The 20,381-nt window shown below is 36.4% G+C and overlaps 1 protein-coding gene across 1 annotated transcript; it reads right to left on the reverse strand.

Annotated features, from left to right (window-relative positions):
• Window positions 1-335: 335 nt before the first annotated feature.
• Window positions 336-19,544, reverse strand: elmo3 (engulfment and cell motility 3). Its single transcript, XM_084094802.1, has 21 exons — window positions 19,339-19,544; window positions 16,691-16,792; window positions 15,194-15,234; window positions 15,011-15,083; window positions 13,593-13,643; window positions 13,270-13,439; window positions 13,066-13,165; window positions 11,274-11,425; window positions 10,789-10,867; window positions 9,812-9,862; window positions 8,648-8,770; window positions 8,439-8,561; window positions 8,241-8,345; window positions 8,023-8,131; window positions 7,410-7,546; window positions 3,742-3,905; window positions 2,836-2,948; window positions 2,647-2,751; window positions 2,461-2,540; window positions 2,068-2,148; window positions 336-1,973 (listed from the first exon to the last, which is right to left on the reverse strand). Exons 2-21 carry the CDS (start codon window positions 16,766-16,768, stop codon window positions 1,761-1,763), a joined length of 2,148 nt encoding a protein of 715 aa, XP_083950928.1. The 5' UTR covers window positions 16,769-16,792; window positions 19,339-19,544; the 3' UTR covers window positions 336-1,760.
• Window positions 19,545-20,381: the final 837 nt, after the last annotated feature.

Below are 20,381 nucleotides of genomic sequence, written 5' to 3' on the forward strand. Positions count from 1 at the left end.
GGTACCCAAAAAGTGGTACGGTACGGTTCGGCTTTTTGGTACCATTCTCAACTTTTGGCAGTGGAAACGCAAATAAAAGGGTACCGACCCGTACCGTACCGTACCGTACCGCTCGGTGGAAACGCGCCATTAGTGAATCAAAAACACCGGATTTTACGAACAAAAGCATAACGAGCGACTCTCGTGAGCCGTTTCTTTTAATGATTTGTTCAAAAAGACGAGTTACAATTTTAAACCAGTCTAACGAATTTTTCGCTGAACTGAATCAGCCATGTGAATTCCATCAATACTGAAAGACTCTCCGTGTGTCGTTTAAGATGCACATTTGCAACAGATGATTTATGATAATTTATATTTTTTATTCCATACAAAGAATAAACAAATCTTGAATACGGCCACATCATTGATCAAGACTGTTACACAATACCAGAAGTTCAACAAGTAAAGCTTTATACAAAACAGAAAATACAGTAAATGGATTGTTTTTTGCTAGATCAATGACATTAGACTTGTGACTACAGAAAAAGAACACAAAATCAGTGGATTACACAAGTGTTTATAGCAAATCTTGCATGCTTTCCCACAAATTAAAGTTGTCATCTCCATTAATGCATACAAAGAAACCACAGATTATTTGAATTATATATTTTTGATCTCAAAACTATTTTAAATTTAACATACAAAGAAGTGCTTGAAATATGGCCCCTGATAAAATGCTAAATCTTTTAAAATGGAAACATGATTATCTCCCACACAAAATACTGATGTAAAATCCTACAGTGATAACTGTATTTTGAACTGATGGGAAAAAGGAGAAGATGAACCAAAAACACAATGTGAGGTTATGTACATCAAGTGTAAGTTGAAAACATGATTATGTGACATGGCTGACAGTATCAAATCACGTCAATATACTCATGCAGTGTTTTCAAAGCACGGTTGGTCAAACAACTCCTCTAACAACACACAAACCAGTTTAATCCCACTTCAGTACCAAATCCTGTCAGAAACAATCTGTCACCACTTTAATAACCTTTTATGCATACCTAATAATGCAACCTGTATGAAAACAAACATACAGCGCATGCTGCCATTGCAATAATGCCATGCATCAGTATAAATGAGTTTCACATTGTGCGTATCTGCATATGTACCTACAATTTACGAAGGAACAGAAACATGAAATTTTCCAAGCACATCAATGATGAAGCAATGGATATTTTTCCATGATGAACTCCTAATCTGCAATTGTTTTAAAAGCTCTATAACATCGTACCAGTTGAGTACCATATTGAGGCCATTATGAAGGAAGTCAACATTAAGCACAGACTTTTTATAACATACATATTTTAATCTTTTTTCCCTCCCTAATAAGCTGCTCAATGTAATTTAATGCCTTTTAGTATAATTTTGGTAGAAACTAACCATGTAAAAGGAGGCAAAAAGTGTGCGTTAAGAATTTCGAACCGGTCTAAAAAGGCACGTTAGATACAAAATGTAAAAAAATACTCAATGCATGGCTATCATATTCACCGCAGGCACTTATATTATAGCACAGCACCACAGACAAACACGCTCTGCAACCTCACTATGATTGTTCAAAGTGCTTTTTCATATCAAGCCCTGAAATTTGAATTCAATGTCTCCCAATCTGAGAACCTGCATCTCTGCTGCCACCAAGTGGCCATTTTCAGCCGTAGTTGTTTCCCGTTTTTGGCAATGCAGTAACCACCGCTGACTGCACGCTTATGGGTCTCGTGTTATTGTTCAGCTTGGCTGAAGTCGTAGCAGAAGTTGAAGTTGCTGGGCGGTTTGGGGATTGGCGGGGCCGTGTCTGGGATCGGGACGTTTTCCAGGTCCAGGAGGCGGAGCTTGATTTCCATAGAAAGGAGAATCTCTAGTTCACTGCGCATGCTCTCGCTGCTCATCTCTTTCCCCAGAAGCACGTTAAGCCCGTCCGTCCACAGACAGAACTGTACGACAAAAACAGGACAAATAATACTCGTTTTTACCCCTGAGTTAATAACCTCCAGCAGTTCAGTAGTGGAAAAACACATTTAAACTCACATCTGTTCTGGAAGAGGCGATGAAATTCAAGCTGTACTCCTCAACGTCATACGTGATGCTGAAAGCCAAGTCCAACACCTCCTGCGAAACCAAACAACACAGGAATTACAGTTTTACCGTTCAGAATGTGCATTAAGAACATTAATATGGTCGATTTCAGGGATGCACAATATATCTGTAATATACTGGTTAACAAATAATATTTGAGATTTTATCAGTCGATATTATACATTTCATTTTTACATTTACATTATCTTTGCCGTCATCTAACATTCACTTAAAATACATCTTTTACAGTTTTTCTCATTTTTCATCCTGTATAATGTTGTGATACCTAAATTCATATTTATTTGAATATTGAATAGAAGCCACTGATGAACATAAGCATCATACCTTGGTTTGTTTTCCCTTGTTCTCCTTCATATGAGGACAGTCTTTTCCAGTCACCACACTTTTGATATCTGCGACAGGAACTGAGGGGACATAGAAATGAAGAGAATTATTATTGACAAAGAGATCAGAGGTCATTTACTCAAAAAGAGTCTTGTGAACATGCTCATTCTAGAGAAGTGCACTTACTCTTTTCCTGAAGAGCCTCGATGGAGGGCGTTTCCGTCTCCTCGTCCACATCTCCGTAGTGCAGGACTTTGTGATTAGGAGAGAGACGACAATACCACAGCTTGTCTGAAAACAAAAACAAAAAAAACAATGAAAAATGACCTAATAATATTTTTCTGATGTCTTCCTCAGAGGATCCTGGCGTCTCACCTTGCCTCCGTCGGCTGCTGATCTTCCGGAAGAGCGTCCCAAGACACAGACGGTTTAGTCTCTGCTGTCTGATGAGTTCCAGAAGCTCCGGCTTCAGACGTTCCTTCAGCTCACTGGACGCAAAGACAGCGAGAAAACTCATGTGGTGGAGCGATATCAGACCGGTCATTTTTGAAACACTGTTTCATAACTTCTGCGAATCATTTGTTTCGAACCAGTGATTCGGAGAACGCATCTATGAAAGCTTATTTCCACCACAGACTAACAAAAGTAAAAAAAAAAAATTAATTGAGCCTTTTTCCCCTCACAATTGTGAGTTTAAATCTCACAATTCAGACTTTTTTTCTCACAAATGTGAGGTTATACATCAAAATAGCATGGCATAAACCCATAATTGCAAGTTTACATCTACAAGGTAAATCTGAAATTGCGAATTTACCTCATGATCTCATAATTCTGACTTTTTTTTTTTTTTTTTTTTTACATTTCGCAATTTCACTTTTTTTGCAACGGAATACAAAATATAAAGGTTATGCTACATTTTATCTCACAATTCTCACTTATATCTCGCAATTCTGAAGAAAAAAATCTGAATTGTGATAACTGTGAGAAAAAGGGTCTACCTTATTTTCACTCTGTGGCAGAAACATCTGTATCAAACTGCCAAATCTTCAGCAAAAGAGGCTTTATATCATGTCATAACTGTTTTGACACAGTTGAATCAGTGTCTATATTGTCTATATACACATTTTTAATGACACATTTGTTAAGTTAATAGTTAATAGTCTTGTACTGGATGATTAACAAAGCTCTTCATCTGTTTTGACCTGCAGGCGTCACCAGCGTCTGCCCTTGAGCACTTCAGCGCAGTGAATCAAAAGCTTGGTTTCTCCCATCTCTACTTACAGCACAGGTGGAGCGAGCGTCTCCTCCTGGTGGAGTCTCTCCGTCTGTCTGAGTTTGAGAATCTCACTGTAGTTCAATGCGTTCACCTTATTCTTGAAGAGCTCCAGAGACGTGGGTTTACTGGACAGAGTCCTGGTGATCTGCTCCCGGACAACCTGCATCACCTTTAGACAAAGAACGAGAGAAAATGTGACCATTTTTAAAATCTGATATTATATTTGCAATGTGTGTGATTGACTGAAAAAGTCCCACAGTGTCCTCCAATAAACACTGGCTGCTTGGCCTCGCTCACCCCTGAACAACATGTCTCTGGGGTTCAGGTCAAGAGAAATAGAAAAGAGAGTCCTGCTGTGACTCAGACAGAACTGCAATGACACGCTCGGTCAACCGGAAGAGAGGGAACGTTAGCCGACAACAACACTGCTCACTTTAGACTCTGAGGTAAATGTTAATATGTTTTACACGTTATGGTCCTGAGAGATACAAAACACTATTAAAAAAATGTCAGTGTATTATTCAAGTACTGATGTTTTGGAAAATGGCAATCAATTAATTTGAGGTATTTGTATGTTACTGCATGTCTAATTCTGCAGATTTGGTCAAATGTATTTAGCAGAATATGTAAAAAATAAAATAATAATAAATAAAAAAACAGCAGGGAAAGAAAACTGATTATCTCTGGTCCTGCAAATGACTGAATTTATAATATCAGATTGTGGGATTTGCTGCCCCCATCTGGTAAAAACAACAACAATCTCACAAATCAGCCCAACACAGCACTTTTAATAAGAATATTACAAATTCAATCATTTTAAAAAAGGAACTCATTCCTGAATATGCTGATTTGCAGCTCAAGAAACATTTCTTATTATTGTCAATGTTGAAAACAGCTGTGCTGCTTAATATTTTTGTGGAAACTGATATATTCTTTAATAAATATAGAAAAATCAAAGAACAGCTTTTATTTGAAAATGAAAATCTTTTCTAACAATAAAAATGTCTTTACTGTCACGTTTGATCAATGCGTTCTTTCTGAATAAAATTTTCTCAAACTTTTGAACAGTTGTGTATGTGACTGAAAATTAAATTATCGTTATATATCTGTCTGAGTAGTGACTCGACAAATAATACTGCCCACTTGGTCGAATAACATGATTTTTTTTTTTTATTGTTCCTTCTCATGTCACATTTTTGGTGAATTTTAAATAAATATTGTATAATATGAGTTTATTTCATTTCAGAAATTTTGTGCATGTGTTAAAAAAAAAAAGAAAAAAGAAAAAAAAGTATGACTAAATGGTTTAACATAAGTTCACTTATCAATTTTTATCAACCAGTCTTTTCTAAGTGCTACAAATGCCAGAAAAGGTTATCCCCTCACTATTAACCATTTAATTTCTATCTAATATGCATAACATGCTTACAATGTAAAGAATACGGGCTTGTCATCAACAATGCGATAGAGAGTTAAATATTATAAACAACATTACAACTTGTACATATATGCACAGCATACTGATAGCACCTCACATCACTTACATCTTCCTCAATATCTTGGTTATTGAAATAAAAGAAAATGTTTATTCTGTCAATAGTCCTACAACACAGAGACAAAACACTCATCCTACCTCAGCCTTGGTGAAAGCAGCAGCTGTGATCCCTTCACAACCACAGTGACACTGTATGTGTGTGTGTGTGTGTGTGTGTGTAGGTGTTTGGGTGTGTGTATGTGTTAGAGAGAGTGTATGGTCCCTCCCTCTAGATACCCCCCATTAAACTCATACACATCCCTTTAAAACACACACACACACACACTTCACATCACACGGGCCTCAGCAAACCAGTTCATAGCACTATGCCAGCAACAATTAACTAGCGTTAAAGAGAAACAGCACAGTCAGGGTGTGCAGATAGGGAGAAAAAGCAGTGACTTGAGTAAGTTTGATGAGAAAACACACACGGTGTGAGTAATTTCCCCTTAGAGGCAAAATAGCAGCTTAACTTTGGCTACTTTTCTCATGTCTGACATCAAGAGAACTGTTGAATTGTTAAATATGAGCCACTTGTTTCTGAACATTAATTCCCCCCCCAAAAAACTTACAGCACAGAGAAAAAAGGGCGGGTTATGCATTGAAAACACAATTTAGACATTAAAACTGATTTTTGGGATGTGGTTTACTGTTGATCTGTATTTCTGCTAGGGAGCGGGATTCCTTTTGTTCTTCTAATACCCCTTTATAAAGTCTCTGCCCATGAGGTCGGTGTGGCGGGGGCGACGGTCAGTGAAAACAAAAGACAGGCCGGTCAGCTGGACACTCGCTCCATCCCAAAGGTCACGAGGGTCACGGGGTTTACGGCCTGAAAGCGTTTATTAAACGGAGGTCTGTTTTGTTGCACCGCTGAATAGTTGGGGGCTTTCTTTAACATCAGAAAAGGAGACGTAGCAATTTAGGGAATGTTGATGTACACAAAGGCACTTAAAGAAGGAGTCTGTCTCTTCGGTCTAGGAGCAGCATGCCTGTCATTCCACCAGCCTGACGTTTCTCAGACGCGTCCAGATGAACCGATCAATATCCGTTTGTTCTGTAAACTATAAATCACTGCTGCAGCTGGTCACTTCTCAGATATATCTATTGTGACTCGGTGACAAATTATAAAGCTTTCAAGAATACACTTTGATCTTAAAATGATAGGCAATAACAATAAACCTTAAAAATGCACTAGTTTTCTCATGACTTGTTTGGATCTTTAAAGTTAACATGAAACAGTGACGGACAGATGGACGGACGGAGAGGGGAAATTTATTTTATCCAACAGGAATTGATTGGATTGTGAAATGGAGCGATAATACAATTATTTTTGTCTATTAAGCAGTATCATTTTAGTATTATTTATGTACTATTATAATATATATTAATGTTTTGAATTACCTTTTATTCTTATATTTTCAGTTTTGAGTTTAATTTTAGTGTAAGTTTTTGTAAATTTATGTTCTTGTCATTTTAATTAGTTGTTTTTAAATAAAAATATTTAGCTTTAATTTAATTACTATTTTAATTTTAGTAATTTTAATACTTCAACTTACTTTATTTCAGTTAAGGCAACCTAATATTTACATTTTATTTCAGCTATATTTTTAATGAAAATAAATAAATAAATAAATAAATATTATATAATATATATATATATATATATATATATATATATATATATATATATATTTATATTTCTTTCTTTTTTTTTCTTTTTTTTTTACTTTTATAAAACGATAACAACACAGGTATTAAAAAGTAATTTTGGTCCACTTTGTATTTCTATACATATTCAGTTTTTAAAAACTTGACACATCATGATAAATGACAGTGTTAGCTATAGTATTACATTAATCATAAAAGAGGCTATTTACATATCAAAGTCTTCAAGGTACAGTAGCAAAAAAGCCAGTTTATTTCTGAGGCTCAGTGAGAAGGTGGAAAATGCTCCAAGCCTCCTATAAAACCAATGTGCAACATTCTTTGGTGCAAGAAACTAAATATTATAAGTGGGAAATAATACTGTAAAAATACACTAGTTTCAGTAACAGCAGACCAATACTTTTATACAATGAAATGAAAGAGAATGTGGAAAAAGTCCCTATAAGCACAGAGATTGTAAATGTGATGATCTACCTTATCAAAGTCCTCCTGCGTGGCTCTCATCTCCTTCCACGTCTTGTTGAGGAGCTGAATGCAAATGCAGAAAAGCTCCTCCAGCAGTCGGTCCTGAGCGAAGAAGATGGGGTGATAGTCTGAGCCGGTCTCAGAGGCTGTGAGAAAGATGAGTATATGACAACTTATGACAACAACATAAGCATATCAGCACATCAATATATTAGAATGATTTCTGAAGAATCATGTGACACTGAAGACTGAAGTAATGGCTGACGAAAATTCAGCTTTGCATCACAGAAATAAATTATAATTTAAAGTATACTAAAATAGAAAACCATTAGTTTAAATTGTAATAATATATTACAATATATATATTTTTTTTTTGTATTTTTGATCAAATAAATGCAGGCTTGATGAGCCTGGCTATATGGGATAGAAGTACAGTCAGAAGTACAGAAGTAAAGTTGTACTCTTGTACTCAGAAAATATGCCTTGCAAAAAATGTCCAGTGTACAAAATTTCTAGAGATGAAAAGTCATATTGGCCCTCAAAAACATATATTTATAGCCTAAGTTATAAAATCTTCATCTGATCATTGCCACCATCTCCAGAGCTGTGTCAGTTCACTCACGGGCCTCTCCGATGCGCAAGATCTCACACAAGATGAGCGTGAGCTGGATGCTGCTGCGGGCGAACGGACACTCGTGCTTGTCCTCTCTGCTGCTGTTCTCCAGCACAAACTGAGACAGTGAAACAGAGACTTATGCATACTGACATAGTAATGTACACTGGCCTCAAAAAGTCTTTGTCTTGCATTATATAACAAAATATCCATGTGGGCTCACTCACCCTGCTGTAAGCATCAGGGTAACGGGATGCGAAATATGCCATGGTGTCCAACGCCAGGAGACCCGGAGGACACCGGCTCAAGTCCTGACCAGGATTACTGTTATTCTGACAAGCAAAGACCACAGGAAACATACTCTAAATTAGGCCTTGAGGTTTGTTGTGCAGTATTCACACTTCTACAACTTGTTGGAAACTCACAGAGAAGCCGAGCTTCTTAAACTCTTTAGCGCAGAGTGACCGTCTACGTTCATTACTCAGACCGCTCTCGCTTTCTGTCTCAAACGCGGCCTGCCGCAGCCCATGGAGCATGTCCCTCTGCTCCTGAAGGATATGGGAGAAATGTGTGTGAGAAATAAAAGTGACTGAGCGACTCAGAAACCAAATGAAGACGCAGAATGATAGTAAACCTGGCTGTAGGAGTCCAGAGGCGTCCTCATACGGGGCTCCAGGTGGTTTAGACGCACCGTCTGCAGCACATAGAGGTAGTGGGCCATCTCATCTCCTACTGAACTAGAGCTGTGGATGATGTTCTGCAAACAGCAACAGTTGTTACATCGTATTTGCTATTATGTTTTTTCAGATATTACCTTTCATGTAGTGTGTAATATAGCTGTTAGTGAATGTGAAAGGTGTGCAGTTTCAAAGTTCAAAGTGCATTATAAATGGAGTTATTGTCTCCTAAAAGAAAGAAGCGATTCTGAACTGCCTGAAACGAGTCGTCAGTAATTCCAGTCTTACTTCCTGCAGGGACCTACGCAGGTTTGTAACAAATTTGCATAATGCACGCCTATGATCTTGATTAGCTACCCACGAACAACGTCTACTTTGACTCGCCCTCAAACACTGGAAGAGTTTGGTTGTGATGTTGACATGTCGAGAAGACGCTGTTTTATGCGCTGCAAAAGCAAATCCACTTTGTATGCACTTCTAAAGGATGAGGACATGAGCTCGAACTGATAAGGTAAGACAGACCCTGTCATTAATGTTCGTATCACGGTGTGTCAAGTGCTGAGGAAGCCTCCAGAGCTGAAATTCAGATATGGTAGTGGGTGTTTAGTTTCTGACATGCGCTGTAAGTGGTGGACTAATCACAACAGACTGGGCCATCTGGCCAATCAGAGCAGAGCAGAGTAGACCAATCACAACAGACTGGGCCATCTGACCAATCAGAGTAGAGCAGAGTAGACCAATCACAACAGACTGGGCCATCTGACCAATCAGAGCAGAGTAGACCAATCACAACAGACTGGGCCATCTGACCAATCAGAGCGAAGTAGGTTCTCAGAAACGAGGGGTTTTAGAGAGACCAAATCTTTTATTGAACTGTTTCAGACACTGTGAGAAAAGAGGTGATGCTGCAATATGCTGTATATTATGAGAAAATTAAAGTGTTTTTGACCTTGGATGCATGTAAAACTAATTGTAGGAGTTTAAAATAAACAGGGGCACTTTAACATGTCAACATAACAACATAGTCATGTACAGATTGTGATGCAATGGAAAATGTTTATTGTAACAGGACAAAATAGGAAGTATGATATGAATAGATGAGAGCTTCAAAACTTTCTCACCTTGTGAATATACTGTCGCAGGTTCCTCTTCTCGAGGAATTCAAAGAGCTCCTGAAACATTTAAAAATAAAAAAAACAGAAACATTCTTTAAAAGTGCTATAACCATTCAAAACAAGACATATAACAGGTTTATTACAAAAATCAGAGTCAGTTTTCTGATTTTCTGAATCTAAACCAGAGTCCAAAAATCAACTACCTGCCCATGTTTTATCATCAGCCACAAAAACATACACTACTGATCGATTGTTTGAAGTCAGTAAGATTTTTTTTACATAAGATTTTTGCAAATCTAACGTGCTCATCAAGGCAGATTTATTTGATCAAATGTGACCCTGGACCACAAAACCAGTCACACGGTTAAATTGTTTGAAATTAAGATGTATACATTATATGAAAGCTGAATAAATAAGCTTTCCGTTGATGTATGGTTTGTTATGATAGGACAATATTTGGCAGAGATACAACTATTCTGGAATCTGAGGGTGCAAAACAATCAAAACATTGAGAAAATCACCTTTAAAGTTGTCCATTTATGTTCCTGATTGTGCTGCATTCACTCACAAAATAAATGTTTTATATATTTACAGTAGGAAATTTACAAAATATCTTCATGGAACATGATCTTTACTTAATATCCTAAAGATTTTTGGCATAAAATCAATAATTTTGACCCATACTATGTATTGTTGGCTATTGCCACAAATATACCCGTGCTACTTGTGACTGGTTTTGTGATCCAGGGTCATAAATATACTGTAAAAACAGTAATATTGTGAAATATCATAATTTAAAATATACTATTTTAATATATGTATAAAAAATAATATTCATGTGATTCTAAAGCTTAATCCAAAATAGCTTTTAAGTCACCAATAATAGTCCTTTTAACTAAAAAAGGTTCTTTATTTTGCTTGCACTATTGTAATCCCAACAGACAGTGTCAGCAAAACCAATATATCAGAGAGACAGAACTCACCTGTCTGTCTGCCTCTCTACCAGCCTGCAGCATTGCCATCAGCAGAGCCATGGCCTTAGTCTGCAGCTGCTGGTTTGTTCTACAGTGCATTTGGACGAAAGAAAAAGAAAAAAGGAGGGAAAATGAGAATCAATAATGTTAGAACGCTGATTTAAAGGTACACCATGTAAAAAAATAGTTGTTGTTTTTCAAAATAGGCTTGCTGAGTTAGTCTTTGTTACTAGTGTTAATGGTAATGTTAAAAGAGAGAAAAACCATTCACTTGCATGACAAAGGAAGTAAAAGGTTTATTTTTGTGTTCACTTAAAAAAAAAAAACGAACTAAAAAAACAATACAAAACAATAATAATAGAATAATAATTTTGTTGTTAAAAAGAACAGCATCATCATTGTCATTTATCTGATGCATTTCACGGTTTAAAGAACCTATTTGTCTTCCAATACATTCCAATACTGCAAATAATCAGGCGCTCTTCTGTACTTACACCTGGAGATGGGAGAGGAGTCTCTCGAGGGTGACTTCTAGTTTGACCTCACTGAACAGACTACTGCTGCTGAGCACCATGCTCTCCAGAATAGCCAGCGACACCTGCTGGATAGACGTGTCCAGCACCTTCGCATTCACAAAACTGGCAATCTGAAAAACAAACATGACTGAATAGGATAGGACTGAAGGATATCTGGTATGAGGCTTGTATAATGTTCACAGTGAGCCATTATTATCGCAAAATAAACACAGACAGTGTGAACATGTACAGTGCAATGCATAAGTGAATACACCCATGCTAAAGTTGAATAAAAAGAGGAATAAAAAATCATATTTTGGAAATTGAACTTAATGCCTTAATTTAAAAAATTAGGAAAAATCCAACCTTTAAGGACACCAATTTTCTTTGTGAATGAATAATGTATCATAAATAAATAAATGTTCTTCCTTAAAATACATGGTGCATAAGTGAGTACACCCCTATGTTAAATTCCCGTAGAGGCAGGCAGATTTTTATTTTTAAGTATTTAAAAAAAAAATTTTTTAGGATACTATGCATCCTGATAACGTTCCCTTGGCCTTTGGAATTAAAATAGCCCCACATCATCACATAGCCTTCACCATACCTAGAGATTGGCATGATTTTATTTCAGTTAGCCTAAAAGCTAGTTTGATTTGCATTGAGAGATGATCTTATGGAAAGTACCCCATGCCAATCTCTAGGTATGGTGAAGGCTATGTGATGATGTGGGGCTATTTTAATTCCAAAGGCCAAGGGAACTTTATCAGGATGCATAGTATCCTAAAAAATTTTTGTCAATACTTAAAAATAAAAATCTGCCTGCCTCTATGGGAATTTAACATAGGGGTGTACTCACTTATGCACCATGTATTTTAAGGAAGAACATGTATTTATTTACGATACATTATTCATTCACAAAGAAAATTGGTGTCCTTAAAGGTTGGATTTTTCCTATTTTTTTAAATTAAGGCATTAAGTTCAATTTCCAAAATATGATTTTTTATTCCTCTTTTTAGTCAACTTTAGCATGGGTGTATTCACTTATGCATTGCACTGTATGACAGGGTGAAACGGTATACATGAGAGATACATTGCAATAATAACTTGTTTTATTATCATTATTTTAATATTTAAAATATAAAAAACAATTAATTAATAAATACACTACTGTTCAATAGTTTGGGGTCGTGACAGTAAAGACATTTATAATGTTACAGAAGATTTCTATTTCAAATAAATGCTGTTCTTTTGAACTTTCTATTCGTCAAAGAATCCGAAAAAAAGAAGAAAAAAAAATCACTGTTCCCACAGAGCTATTTAGCAGCACAACGGTTTTTAACATTGATAATAATAAATGTTTCTTGAGCAGCAAATCAGCATATTAGAATAATTTCTGAAAAATCATGTGGCACTGATTATGAAAATTCAGCTTTAATTCACACAAATAAATTACATTTGAAAATTAATTAAAATAGAAAACTGCTATTTTTAATTGTAATAATATTTTGCGATATTACTGTTTTTAATTAATTATTTATCAAATAAATCACAAACATCAAATAAATTCAAAATATCAAAAATATGACCCCAAACTTTTGAACGGTAGTGTATATAAATAATAAAAAAATTATTATTATTATTAATTGCAGAATGCCACAACTGACCAATCAGAATCCAGCATTTAGAAAGCTGTGTAATAAAGACATCTAATGACAGACGGATGGTTTGTTACAGTGTCCATACTGTAGTGAAGAGAGTAGCTTAGCACCTTTTTGATAAAGACACTGGACAGATTCTCCCAGGACACAATGCCATGATCCATGAGCTCCATGAAGGCAGTGAGAGTGTGTGTCATTATCAGAGGAGCCCTGGAGAAAGAAAAATCACACTTTCACCTGTTTGATCTTTATATTGGGCCGCAGTAAAACACTCTAAGCTGGAGAAATGGGGCAAAGACAGGCAGGAAACTGACTCATGAGCGTCCTCCACTATCTTGACGAGCAGGGAGTGTCCATCACGACTGATAAACTCTTGGGCGAACGTGATGTCGGTGGAGACGGTGGCCAGCAGCTTCAGAGAGTCACAGCGCACGCCGGAGTCTGAACACTGAATGCCTTTATACAGATCTTCAGCGTGACGGCCCTGACAAACACAATGTTATAAAACATCAAGCAAACATGGCTATTACATGGTACTATGGTTGTGTACATTCTGATTCTAACACAAAGCCTGAGTGAACAGATATACTGAGGTAGTTAAATACTGTCGCTGTCAAAATCTCACAAAGACACTCACTGGTGCTTTGGTTAAATGCAGGATGCTGCCGTTTTTGATGTCCAGGCGGTTCTAGAACAAAAGTCATAAAGCAGTCAACAGTCAGTGTACAGGAAGTGATACTGCTATTATTAGACTTCATTATAACTTCATTATAACTGTAGTTTAGAGACAGACGGATAGACAGTAAGAAGCTAAAAAGAAAAACAACCTCCGGAGACCTAGAATTTTCTTTATTTAATTTAGGTTTTTTTAGGTTTCAGGATTTCTTTAACCAAACTTTGTATAAAAATTATTCTCAACTAATATGTTATGAAAGATATAACAGAATGAATTGATACACCATTTTACTTTATGCAATATGTGGGTAAAATTACCATAAATGGTTTTTTTCCCATTCAATACAATTTATCTGTACATATGTTCTTGGGAAAAAAGAAGTGTAATAATGGGAGTAATAATTGGCAACATTTTAATAATAATATCTAATATTCCATAGGAATATTGATTAATAATTTATTCCCCTATACACTACAGTGACCATGTATGAAATCAATGTCCTGTTCTGTAACACAAAGTCATATTTTGATTTGAAACCCCATAACGTTTTCTTGAGATGTTGATTTATGAAATACAACTTGAAAATTAGTCCGATTTAAATGATAATTACAATATATTATCATATTTCCATAAGAGTGCTACATTTGATCCCTAAATTAATATCAGTCATTTTTAAAGACCAAGGAGGAGTTGTTGTCCTGGTGAAAACTCCAACCATTTGGTAGAAAAATCTCTTTACAGGACATCCAAACTTAAAACTGTGACATGTATGGCGTCAGAGAAATTCACTAAAATATAATGTCCACTACAGTGGAAAAGGTATATTCCTGGGTCCCAGGAGGATAAGAGAAAGAGATACAGATGGAGATAGATGATAGACAGACAGACAGAAAGAAAGAAAGAAAGACGGAATGAAAGAAAGTCTTAAGTACAGTGTAGATTAAATATGTCAGGGGAAACTTCATGTGTTGTTTTTGTCTACAGTATTGCATCATTATTGTGGTGCTCTATGATGGAATCTACTTATTAGGGTGTTCAAAAGCCCAATAGGAGTGCGGGACAAGGCTCGCTGGTTTATGTGCACAATCAGAATTCAAGCCTTTGTCTCAACTTGTCTGGGAATTCACTATTTCCACACTCTCACTTTATGCACACACACACAAGATGATACAAATGAACAAGAGTACATTAAAACCCAGCATCATCAGCTCTCAGAGTCACATCCATAGAATACAGACAGACAGAAACAGAGCAAACACAACATGAAGTCCATGTCTGACCCCACCCAAGATCAACAAAAAAATATATAACCAGAGCAACTGACATCATCGGATTAAAGTCCACACACACACAGACTGGAGATGATGGAAATGACCTACAGACTCAGTGATGTACGTCTGGATCCCATCTGCATACTGGAGAGCATAGTTGTCAGGACCCGGAAGATTCCACCTTAAAAAAAAAATAGTACAACACCCTTTACAAAAACAGGTATTTTACATCATGGACATTTCAGCTATGGAAAAACACAAACACCTCTGGAGTCAAAAACACAGACTTACTTTTCGCAAACCTCTTTTATGACGGCAGTGAGGGGCTTTTTCTGAAACAAGATAGAAATATGATGTTTATTTACAGTACACTAGGTAGCAAGACAAAATGTGGGTAAGGGTCAATTAGGTGATGCTTTTTTTGTCTGGATCTCTTAGTATATTAAAAACAATTCATACATACAATGATTTGAATACAACTCTTGTGTTAAGCATGTTGTTAATTTCTGAACGAAACATTTTGGTATTCGGGCTTTTTGATATTGAAATTAATGAATGTAGTGTTAACTAAAATGATTGTTTTTGTTAAGCTGAAATAAAGCGTTGGATGAAAAATGTAAACTTAAAAAACAAACTAATCAGAAACAGTGCCTTGACAACTAACTGACAATAAGTTGAAGTAAGTTACTACAACTAAAACAAAGTCAAAACTTGTCCAAAGTCAACAACTGAAATATCTCATCATTTGTGGCAGCTCCTGTGGCTCACCGATTAGACATTTTAGTGTTTGGGTGGTAGACCAATCGGTGGCCTGTAATTTGTGGTGAACGGGCTGGCAGCGAGTGGAAGCGCTGGGAATGGCGAGGAAGTGCAGAAGGGAAGGTCACTGAGGGTTTGAGGTTCTTTCTTATCCTTAAGTACCAATCAGAGTCACACAACGGGTTCATTCATATTTCAAACTAGTTATCTGACGGTTTAGAAAACCCAAAGGAGAGTTTCTCTGACAATGGCTTGGTCCTCAAGACAATAACACATTCTGTTAGGACGTCCCAAACAATGGGATCAAAGCCTCTGAAGATACTGAATATGCTCAGCATTTGTCCACCCAATGTTTCGACCGGGTAGACGACAATAATAGCTTATTCAAACAACTGAGAATGAACTAATTGGTTATGATTTGTAAGAAACAGAAAGCCCTTGATCATATAGACCAAACCAATTTCAGTTACAAATGTGTTACAAGATATTTTGCTTTATTATAAGAAACTTTTATAATAAGAAAAGTATATATACACATAATATAAATGACTAAAATAATTTATAAATTAATAAAATATTATTTATAGGCCATATATAGGCTTCCTTCAGAACTTAGTAATGCATATGCAATAGTAATGTATTTATTTCTGTTAAATATATATATTTTTCTCAAGTTTAATATACATTTTAGTCTAGTATTGATTACAAATAAGGAGTGATGAGTGAGAATGAGTCATGTCTGCATTCAAATTCCAAGTAAATTCAAAGTGAAAGTTGCTATTACAAAACTTAAACCTTTTTAATGCTTTACACATACATATTGCACTTGTAAGCAAACTGCAAAATCAAACACACAACATGTATACATAAAACCCTTGGCCTTTATGTAATTTATCTGTGTGAACTTCAGTATGACACTGAATGAACAGTGCTGTTATTCCTCAAATGCTGACTACCGACGAGTTTCGGACTTTTGCAATGCACGTTGGTCAACATCCCTTTTATGAGGGGAAGCGCGTGGCGGCTCACCTGGTCTAGCTGAATGAGCTGCGGGTATGCGCCCGGCATCTGAATGGCAATCTTTACTATATCTTTTTGCTGCGGCATTTTGAGAGATGAGTGTCTACAATCCTGAAAGAGAGATAAGGGGGAGAAATACAGGTAATAAACACTAAAAACAATGTACAAGTATTCAAACACATTCTGTGTAGTGCTGGGTGGTTTAATGGTAACTAGCATATACCATTCGTCTGTAAAACTTGAAACGGTACCAACCTAACAAGTATAAGTATGACACATTTCAAAACTAAAATGCCACCGGGGTGAAATGTACAGTCACTATGATGCTAAATAGGTCACTAATTCTATTTTCAGGTTGACTGTGTTTTCTGTTCTTCCTCTTTTAAAGGAGAACTTTTGTGTCCCTCGCGTTGTGCTTTATATTACTTTAATTCGGCATACTGGGATTAAAGGTGTACTAGTATGTGCTCTCGTTTTTTACGTCACTCTGACTATCAGCATAGTCCACTTTGCAGTCCGATAATCCTGGTCTAGAAATGTCCACTCAGACAAAAAAAAAAAATGGCCAACCATAGTTAGTTTTACACACCGTCCTATAAGAGTCTTATTAGACTTTGTGATCAGAAATTCGGTCCATCCAAAAATGATAAATACTGATTATTCCAAGGGCAATAAAGGCTTTTTCACACCAAGAACGATAACTGCATTTGTGTTCACAGAAATGTACGATAATATCCTGTTTATTTATTATAAGTCTGCCACTTTAAATACTCAAGCTCTTTAAAGCAAAATAGTATCTCATTGTTTTTATTGTTGTGGACTTCACTATTTTCACAGAATTAGAAAGATTATAAAATTTTATATGAAACTACTGTCATAGTTTTCATCCTTGGTGTGATTGGCCTTTCAAAAAACAAACTCTGAATAACTCGAGGATTTGACGTCAATTATAACCTTGCCAATTCTTGCAAACTCATTCTTCATAGTTTGGGGGGGGGGGGGGGGGGGTGTAACCAACTGGTTGGCTAACCATATTCTACAAAATATCTGCTTTTGTGTTCAGCAGAAGAGAGAAATGCATACAGGTTTGGAACAACTTGAGAGTGAGCAAATGATCACAAAATTTCCATTTTTGGGTGAACTATCCCTTAAAGACAAAAATGAAAATTTTGTGATCATTTACACACCCTCATGTCATTCCAAACCTGTACAACTTTCTTCTGTGGAACACAAAAGCATATTTTAAAGAATGTTTCAACTGTTACTGTCAATATAATGAAAGTCAATGGGGTCCAAAAAACAATGTATGGACAAACAAAAGATATATTTTTCAAAATCACTTTTAAAGTCATAAAGGTTTGGAACAACATGAGACGAGTGAGGAAATTATCACAAAATGTTCATTTTGTGGTGAACTCGACCTATCCCTTTAAAGCCAGCCAATCAGTATGAAGCTTGTGATTTCAGCCAGCTCTTTCTATTTTTGTATGTAATATGCATCCGGTAGTCTGTGAAACGGTAGTCTGTGGGCGGCCTGTGAAAGTGCTAAGACTGAGATGTACATGCACACGGCTGCTTTTTTTTGAAGAATGTCGGTAACCAAACAGTTGATGGACCCCATTGACTTCCATAGTATGCGAAAATAAATACTATGGAAGTCAATGGTGACCCACAAGTGTTTGGTTACAAACATTCCTCAAAATATCTTCTTTTGTGTTCCACATAACAAAGAAATTCATACAGGTTTGGAACAACTTGAGGGTGAGTAAATGATAACAGAATTTTCATTTTCAGGTGAACTATCCCTTTAACTCAGTTTGACACTAATCTAAACCACATGACTGAGAACCAGCCTCCACACATTAATGAGCTCCCTCAAGTGGATTAAATTACTTTTAAGACAAGGCCTTCCGTCTAGGTTTCGGATAAGAACTGCTGAGTCCGACATAGACCGAATGTTTGTGTTTCCCAGACTCCATTCCCAGCATGCCTCAGCACGCTCAGAGAGAAGTTGTGACAGCACAGCCCTCCCGACGCTATTTTTGGGGTTGAGAAATGGCTGCAACAAGACAGAAATGGTCAAAACGGGCTACATCGACTACTTTAGGGTCTGCTGACAGCATTCCCAACTGATCCTTGCCCTGTGAAGCATGAGCATGTCTGATACAGTCTGATCTCCAGTGGGAGTGTATGGAGGAATTCAGGCTGCCTGGAATTTCATCCATGCCCCCCTTTGACAGACCACCAACACCAAACACACTTTTTCTGCCAGGTTTGATATAATTTTCTCAATCACACCCTCCTTCAGCAAATCCAAAAGTTCTAGAAAGATTATTAGTTAGGCTGTGCATATTATCCAGTAATAACTAGACGTCTGGTATAAAGGATGTATAGGGAGACATTTACATATAATTCAAACTTTTCTGCATAAAACCCGACAGTTCATGTACATTTAAACGGCATATAACGCTGTTTTACAGTCTTGAAGTATAAACAGAAGCTTTGTTGCTCTATTCAGAACAATGGTTCAGATTCCAGTACAAAACGAAAATATGAATGTAAACATTTGCAAGTTTAAATCTGTTTTGATTTGTTTAACGTTAGAGAGAAGTAGCAACCAAAATGTTTCGAACAAAAGTTATTTTGTTTCGTCTTACCTGTTGGAAGCGGGAGAGAGAGAAAAATCACACTCTGCGAGAAAGTGGAGTAGCGAAGCGGGTAAACATTTGCGCTTCGGTCGCGCGAAACACAGCGACAGTGATTTGATTTCTTTTCGATAGATTGGGTGTTACATTTCGTTGAAAGTTTTCGGAGAGTTCTAATTGACCACATTCACAGTTCCGGGTTGAATAGTGTCCCTCCCGCCCCCTGGAGGAGGGAGCGGACACTCGGCTCTCCATAAAAGTTGATGGGAAGAGAGGAGACCAGAAACTTTACACTGAACTGAAACACTCCAGTTAGAATTAACCTAGTGTTGGGTGTAATGCATGATGACTAATTAGCCTAATTAATAACTGTAATTTAATTAATGTAATTTAATAAAAAAATAAAGTAAGGGATTATTCTAAATGTTTCTGTAATTTATTAAGTTACCCCTGATGTAGTTGCGTTAATAGACTATATAATCATTTTATATGAAACAATGGATTTAACATCTAAATATAATGTCTAATGTTAAAATCTATGGTTTAAATGTAACTTTCTCCCTTTGGTCAGTTCAAGAATAATTAATGCAATTTTATGTTCATTATTTGAAAGAATTAAAAGAGCAGTTTCATGTCTATCCTTGTAGGCGAGGTTGATATGGAATTTAGACAGCAATTTGTAATAATTAATCCAATACTTTTCCACGAGAGTAATTAGTACAGTATAATCTTTAAGATGTGATTAGTAGTAATTAATTACTTTTTTAGTGTAACTTACCCAACACTGTAACCAGAGGTGGACAAAGTTACACAACTTCCTTACTTGAGTTAAAGTACAGACACTACTGGTCAAATATTACTCCGTTACAAGTAAAAGTTGTAAAGAACAATTTTTACTTTAAAAGTACAGAAGTCCTCGTTTTTAAAAGTACTTAAGTATGAAAAGTAAATGTCAATGCATTGTTTTATTGCTGTTGCATTGTTGTATGTAACACTTACAGCACCACATGCCTCTGAATCAATGCGTACCTACCCTCATATCAATATCAAATTTA

This window comes from Abramis brama, assembly GCF_963993115.1.
Source record: "Abramis brama genome assembly, chromosome: 20".
Lineage (NCBI taxonomy): Eukaryota > Metazoa > Chordata > Actinopteri > Cypriniformes > Leuciscidae > Abramis > Abramis brama.